Here is a 7,974-nt window from a genome sequence, read left to right on the forward strand (position 1 = left end):
ATCGTGGCACCTTATTCAAAATATTCCCCTCTTTGTTTCAGTCAAAAAGAAATAAAAGTACCAAAACGGTGCCGAAAAATAACCAAAATTGAGAAAAAGAGACCAGCGGACTATATGGGGTTGGAAGGGACCATTTTTGGTCCAAATGGACTGAAGTGACAACCGTGTTCTCAAATTCAAGCTTCCACATCAAACACATATGCATATAAGTACTTCGACCATTGTAAATTTTACCAAGTAGCGTAACTAACAGCTGATCGGTGAAAATTCGCACATTCACACGCACAGTTCTCGACTCAGTTTCAAAACAAAACTTTAGATTATTTAATTAAAATTTTAAAGTGAGATAATTCTTACAAATTTATGTATACAGAATATATATGGCGTTTTTGTTGTTATTAAAACAATAGTTTTATTTATAATAAAGCTTTTATCATTTTTATTTTTAACTTTGAAAAATCTCCGAACACCATTCCTTCATTATATGACATTCGACTGCCTAGTCCACTGCCTTCCACTCTATTCGCAACATAACCTCTACTTAAGCTGCCAAACTATATAGTAAACAATGATTCTCATTATTTCTAAATTCGTAAACAATGGCTGCAGTTACTCGGTGTGATTTTTCGAAAAAATTGATAATTTTTGTGAAATTTTATACTTAATCTGTGGTATTGTGGTGGGGTGGTCAAAAAGGTTTATGCAACAATACTTTGCCTCACAACGCGACAATGTATTTCGTATTGTCGAAGTCATTGTTTACTATATAGTTTGGCAGCTTAAATAGAGGTTATGTTACGAATAGAGTGGAAGGCAGTGGACTAGGCAGTCGAATGTCATATAATGAAGGAATGGTGTTCGGAGTTTTTTCAAAGTTAAAAAAAAAATGATAAAAGCTTTAATATAAATAAAACTATTGTTTTAATAACAACAAAAACGCCTTATATATTGTATATACATAAATTTGTAATGATTATCTTACTTTAAAATTTGAGTTAATTAATCAAAAATTTTTTTTTGAAACTGAGTCGTGAATGTGCGAATTTTCACCGATCAGCTGTTAGTTGCGCTACTTGGTAAAATTTACAATGCTTATATGCACATGGTTGTATTTATATGCACGAAAATGCTTTGAAACGCATGAAATTGTAAAAATAGTTGAAAGAAAAATGATAAAAACTTTAATATAAATAAAAATATTGTTTTAATAACAACAAACACGCCTTATATATACTATAAATACATAAATTCGTAAGGATTATCTCACTTTAAAATTTGAGCTAAATAATCTAAAGTTGTTTTTTGAAACTGAGTCGAGAACTGTGCGTGTGAATGTGCGAATTTTCTTAGCTGTTAGTTGCGCTACTTGGTAAGATTTACAATGGTTGTTTATTTCTGTATTTTACGAGAAAATTTATATCACTGTTTACTATATAGTTTGGCAGCTTAATTCGAGGTTATGTTGCGAATAGAGTGGAAGGCACTCGCAAGCCGTGAAAATAGGCACTCGAATGGAGTGGAATGATGAACAGTAGGAAGACCAGAGTTGCATTGGATCAATCATTGCATCAATATTAAAGATAAATTTAGAAAAATTAATTAAATACTTGAGTATAAGCAAACATTTTCTTTCAATTACCCCAATTAAGGTGTCCTAGATGCTATATATTCCAAAATTATAACATTTTATGTCTGTTTAAAAATTTAACTTCAATTTCCCTAAGATTTCCGTAATATGGCCATTAGTGATGTTTGTGTGTGTGTGCAAATTTTGAGCGATCAGCTGTTAGTTGCGCTACTTGGTAAAGTTTACAATGGTTTATATATTTTTGTCAGATTAATTTTCATACGGATATAAACGCAAATTTTGTGAAATATTATTAAAAAAAACCTTTGCAATAAGCGAATACCATGGGCAATAATTCCGATAACGAAACAGTTGATGAAAATCAACCACCGGCAGCTGGCGAATCAACGCCATCTTTCACGACTGAGGATGATGAAGCTACCGTGGTACCAAAACATTTGCGAAACCGATATTGGACAAGTTTTGAGGAAATGCGTCTGGTTGAATTATGGCTCTTGCATAGCGACGAAGTAACAACATTAAAAAAGAATATACCAATATTTCGTAAAATTGCAGAAGGTATGAGGGAATATGGATTCCTAATGAATGCACAAGAGGTGCGACGCAAAATAAACAATGTAAAAAATAGATATATGTAAGTAGTATTTGGTAGCTATATATTGCAATTAAACCTCATAATTTTTGGACTTATAGCTCTGAACGCCGCCTAATGGAATTAAGAGCGGATAAAACAAGCGATTGGCGGTTATATCCATTGGTGCACTGTCTATTAGCGCCACGACCAAAAAATCAGCAATTACTACACCAAAAATTGGTAATGTAAACGTTTAGTTAAAAAATTAAGTGCAAGTGCTTAACAAAACTTATTAATGTTTATCTAAATCTTACAGATTATTGACCAACTATTTGCCAAAATTCCCGTCGATTTGTTGAATAAAGAACTGCCGGAATCGGAAATTGAGCAAGTTAAACCAGTCGCAACGTCATTACCGCTGCCTGCAAGCAGTATACCAATAAAACCTCCAGAGCCTTTATCAACACCTACCAACACTACGCAGTATACACGTTTTCAGCCATATATTAAAGGGTTACCAAATGAATCGGCTATTATGTTGAGTCAAAATTTCACGAAAGAGCGACTAACACAACTTATGATGGATAATACAATATTATCGAATGAACGTAATGCTCTATTGAAACAGTTTAAATCAGAAGAGCGCTCTTTTCGTGCATTGGAAAGTTTTCTCATGAATTGGCAAAAGAAACACGAAAACTTGTTGGAACGTTTAGAAGGCGATGTGGAGACGGGCGCATAGCTAACCGCGACAATTGATCAATGGAACGTGTTAATGTCATTGTTAGTGGAAGAGATCTCCGAAATTGCATAGAATAGTTTTTTTTTTTTTTTGTGTCTTTCGTTTTGAAATATATTGGTCATTCCTACTGAAATCGTACACAAGACTCGAACGACTGGGATCATAAACTGCAATGATTATTTCCAGAAACACCTTACTAAGTCCTTGTAGAGTGTTGCGCGATTTAGCAGCAACGTTTCATTGCATACATCAGAAATAGTAAGCAAAATTCTAAATTGCACTAATTTCTCGGTTATTCAAGTTAGTAATTTGGGCGCGACTTTAGAAAACCATTACTGGATATAAGAAGCAAATATTTTGAGACTGTAACCATATTTGAAAAATAATTGCATAACTTTGAAAAATTGGTTTATGCTCGTTCGTTAGAAAATTGCTTATGACTAGATTAAAGAATATTAATGAACAGTTTTACATAACAATTAAAAAAATATATATATAGATTTTTTTTGAATAAGTGGGTAATACTTCATTAGTTTGAAAATGATTTTAAGTAGTTAGCGCCATTTCTTACGTTAACATTGAAATTTGAAACACGAATTCTTTCACTTTGAAAGGAAAAACAGGCATAGTCTGAGGATCAAATTCTGTACTGCTTCATTTTTCAATATTTTAAACAGTTTTCGAAATATTTAAGGGTATGATTCTCTATTACGAAACGATTGTTCGTTTCGCCTCAGACGCGAATTGCTAGTGTATTTGCACTATTTTAAACGATGACATGTCATTTGACAGTTGCTGCCGCCTTCATGTTTGATATAAAGTAAAAAAGCAAAGGCCGAACTAAAATGATAGAGAATACCATTGCTAGACGAAATCGTTTGGAAGGGAATCGTTCGTCTGAGCTTTCAATCGCAAGAGAGAATGAAGCCCTAAATATTCATTGAGAACAAACTGCAGAAATAGTGCAACAAGAGTTTTGTCACGTTGATTTGATCTGCTGAGACCCAGATGACTTTCTCTTGAACGCCAAAAATTGAGCGAAAAACCAACTCGTGTAAAGGATGTCTAAGCTGTGCGCTTATTCAATGTATCGAATGATTAACTTATATGTTATCTAATTTTTGAGTTACTGTTAGAAATAAATCTGTATGAATTAAGAATTTGTGTTTGTGTTCCGAGTTCTATATTTAAGTTATTTCATTTTCGTTTTTATGTAGCACATATATGTTTGTGAACCTAATTCCATGTGTGTAACGCAGCTTCAAATTTTAATATATATTTTGGTTTATAACGAAAATTTTGGTTTTATTATTATTAAAAAAATTGAATATTGAGTTTTATTTTAACAGTTAATGTTGTTTATCTCAGTATGTTTCTAAAATTATATAAACAAAGAGTATGAAATAGTGTGTATAATTATTTTTATTTCTTTTAAACACATCATTTAAGCAACTTGTTATTATTTTCTTTCGTTTTTTACGTCATCCCTATTTTTGAATGTATTACATTTCAATAAATTAGCTGAATAATTATTTTAATTTCGAATACTAGCCCTAGCCGGTAAAAGCGCCTAAGCCACAAAAATATTATTCGGTTTACAATATATCTATGTATAACAAAAAGCTTCAACCAAAATTGTTGTCACCAAAACCTTGTAGTGGCAAATGCAAGAAAATCTTTTTGACAATTGCGTACCGGACATTTGTAGTTTAGGTTCTTTTGATGCACAGGGCTCTTTATATAAGTATTTATGTATATAATTATAATTTAACATAAGGCGTATTGAATATTTTAATAGAGTATATATATTTATACCTAAGCATATACTTGCAGTAGTTTAAAGCAAACAAAATGATAATAACATTAAAATGCTTAAATAAGTTATTTTGATATGAAACAAATTGACTGCTCCACTGGTTACTATTAGATAAGGCATACCAGTGAAAACACTTAAACTTAATTACATATTAATAGTAACACTTAAGTTGTGTAAGTGTACAAAATGCATATATATTACTGTACAAATAGAGATGCGCACGATTGCAAATAACTAAAAATAAGAAAAATATCGCTAGCCTATTGTTTTGCAAATAGCATTGCTTAGTATTATTACAATTCTATGTTTTTTGTTTACCATAAGCACTATGAGTGTTTAGTGACATTATTTTATTCTTTTTTCGATATAAATAGTTTACGAGACATATTCTTTTGACGAGTTATACATATTATTTCCACGTAATGCTTACTACACCTACATTTATTTCCCTTAATTAAATGCCACATATGTTTTTGTATTGATTTAAATGCCGATATATGAGCAAAATACAAAAGCGCCGAATAGCACAATAATAATGAGTAGTATTGCCACCCAAGCGGGTATAGTACCTAGAAGATAAGTGAAGGTCAAATTACTAAATATAATATTAATAGAATAATTAATAATTTTTGACTTACGCCTTTGTTGTAGACTATGTATGCATACTTTATTGTCTACGGATATAGATAACACTGCCGCTTCGGTATCACTAGAAATTGGAGGTCCTTCTTCATTTGTAATTGGTAAGAATTGTAAGCCCGTCACGAACATTGAATGAGCATTAGGAATGTGAAGAACACGCTGCAGGTAATATAAAAGGAAATAATTATTTTTAGTATGCATGTCGCAAGCTTTGTCTATATTTAATTGATTCATGTCATACCTGCAAACTAAAAGCGATATAAATTGAAACGCTACCCGAAAACATAGTACCTATCGCTACAAAACGCCCATCATCACGCACAGCTAACGATGCTAAACTTTCATCGATTTGTGCTGCTTGACGTAGTTGACCGCTAACGCAGTCCCATTGTTGTAAGTAACCTCGTTGTTTACCCACTTTGCCCAAAGGATTCGTGATTGTATATAAACGATATTTATCACGTTGAGCTTCAATAGTGCCATAACGACAACGCTTATACAGATATTTTGCACCCTCTGGTACGGTCCACTTTAGTTGATGACGCTGCTTCATGCTAGACAAATCCCATACCAAACCTTGACCATCTTTTGAAATAGTAACCAAATATTTGGAATCGGGACTAAAGTCCATATCATCAATTTCTTTAGTGTGTGAACTGCAGCCAAAAAAAAAAGTTTTCCATAAAGCTAAGCTTTAAATTTATCTACTTACGCTACATCGCTAAGCTGCACCATTTGTGGAAATGTCCACACACGCAAATGTCCATCTGTACCGCCGGTAGCCATTAAACGTCCATTTGGACTTATACGTACCACTCGTTGCAATGGCTCGGCTGTTAAAAAATCTGTTTGCACCGAATCGCCTGCCTTGATGTCGAAACGTATACGCTTTAAATTGGCATTTTGATCTTCATCTTTCTTAGACGTTCCACCCGCATGCCCATTTGGTAAATTTTGCACACCAGAGCCATGTGGAATACGCCTACGTACACCATTTTCATTTAAATGTTCTGCTGCCGTGGCTGGCGTGGCATTGGATTCTTTCTTTCGTTTATCATCTGTAGCTGATGTTAAGTCCTCTTGCCCTTCATACACTATACGCGGATTAACAAAGTATAATTGACAATGTGACTCTTGTCCGGCACATAAGTATGAACGTCTTCCATCGTTGCGCACGGCAAAGTTCATAACCACATTGGCACCGGTTTCATGACGTACCACCTCTTCCGCACAGAAATGTGTGCCATTGTGATAAATTTCGTAAATTTCCTATGAAAAAAGATAATGGTAAATAAGTATGCAGTGCTACCCAGTTTCCAAAACAAAAAAAGTGTTACTTACGAATCCATTTGCTACTCCCGTTTTCGCTGATCCACCACCGCCTGCCACCAGCACATGACGGCTAGTTAACATTTCAATCGCATATAGAGGAAAATTGACACGCGCCAGCAAACCATCGCTTGGTCGCCTTGTTGGTGCCATCCTTTCTGTGTTGGATAATTAGGAATCGATCGTCCGGTGCGCTAATTCCTCTGCTGCCAACTAGACTGGCTGCACTTTGTGCTTCAGCTGTTCTTAACTTTCTTCTCGTTGTTTCGTGTACTATCAATCTTTGATGTTTGGCTTGTGCCACTTTAGCCGCACACAATTTTAAGCCTACCGTGAATGGGTGACGTGCTCTTGAAAACGAGTATTCATTGACTGCCTTTTATTTATTAAATTAACTTCCAGGCACGAGTTTACCAACTCTTTTACGCTTTCTTTATTGATTTATTTTCTATTTAATTAATAATTTACTACATTTCTCTAGTTTTTGCTCAGTCAGTCAGCTGTGAAAGTTCCACGTCGCCCGTTTGTGTTTGACATTTGAGCAGTGCTGCCAGCTGTGGAACTGGTTTGGGAAGTTTTATGATTTTGCTGTACTGCCTTATCGACTCAGCACAGGTTATGCGGTTCAGATATTAGGGTGCACTTATAGAGGATTATTGGAGTCATTGAGCGCTCAATGCAATATTTCTTAAACAAATAAATAAATTAATAAAAATCCCATACCATTTAGCGCGCCCACAGAGCTGGCAGGTCCATCGACATGGCTTTTTACCAGTTGTAAATGGGATTTTCAGCTGTTTGACGGGGATCGAAGGTGCATTCGATAATACGTCTCATTTTTTTTATTTATTTATTTAAAGTCTACGCAAACACAAAGCGGTCGACTAATTAATGTAATAGACAGATATATATGTAAATACAGAACCAACCTTAAAATTAAAAAGTTTAAAAGAGGTACATAAAAAATAAGTATGTTATAAAAATTAGACATCACATTGTATAAGAAAAAATAAAAGAAAAAATATCAGGCTAAACCTAAGAGTGTAGCAGTATGTAAAGCGGAAAACGAACATTAAACTACTATTTCTATCAAAATTTTGCCGGCATAGAGGTAAATGAAAAGGCACAAAATGTCTGGAGGCCCTAGCAGGAACAGCAAAATTTAGTTGACTGATTAGGTCAGGGGAGTCAATCACGCCAATGATGAGGTTGTGAATGAACATAACGCCGAGTAATACTCTACGATTCTCTAGAGATGGCAAATTAATTATAAGAAGCCTATT

The 7,974-nt window shown here is 34.0% G+C and overlaps 2 protein-coding genes across 2 annotated transcripts; one reads left to right on the plus strand and one right to left on the minus strand.

Annotated features, from left to right (window-relative positions):
- Positions 1-1,153: 1,153 nt before the first annotated feature.
- Positions 1,154-5,346, plus strand: LOC137239619 (uncharacterized). The gene is made up of 4 exons (XM_067765132.1): positions 1,154-1,369; positions 1,438-2,222; positions 2,282-2,402; positions 2,479-5,346. Exons 2-4 carry the CDS (start codon positions 1,912-1,914, stop codon positions 2,902-2,904), a joined length of 858 nt encoding a protein of 285 aa, XP_067621233.1. The 5' UTR covers positions 1,154-1,369; positions 1,438-1,911; the 3' UTR covers positions 2,905-5,346.
- Positions 4,171-7,237, minus strand: LOC137239618 (guanine nucleotide-exchange factor SEC12). Its single transcript, XM_067765131.1, has 5 exons — positions 6,704-7,237; positions 6,075-6,631; positions 5,604-6,018; positions 5,359-5,521; positions 4,171-5,289 (listed from the first exon to the last, which is right to left on the minus strand). The coding sequence occupies exons 1-5, from the start codon at positions 6,842-6,844 to the stop codon at positions 5,204-5,206; spliced, it is 1,362 nt and encodes a 453-aa protein (XP_067621232.1). The 5' UTR covers positions 6,845-7,237; the 3' UTR covers positions 4,171-5,203.
- Positions 7,238-7,974: the final 737 nt, after the last annotated feature.

The sequence above is a fragment of the Eurosta solidaginis genome, chromosome 2, assembly GCF_040869045.1.
Source record: "Eurosta solidaginis isolate ZX-2024a chromosome 2, ASM4086904v1, whole genome shotgun sequence".
Classification (NCBI taxonomy): Eukaryota; Metazoa; Arthropoda; class Insecta; order Diptera; family Tephritidae; genus Eurosta; species Eurosta solidaginis.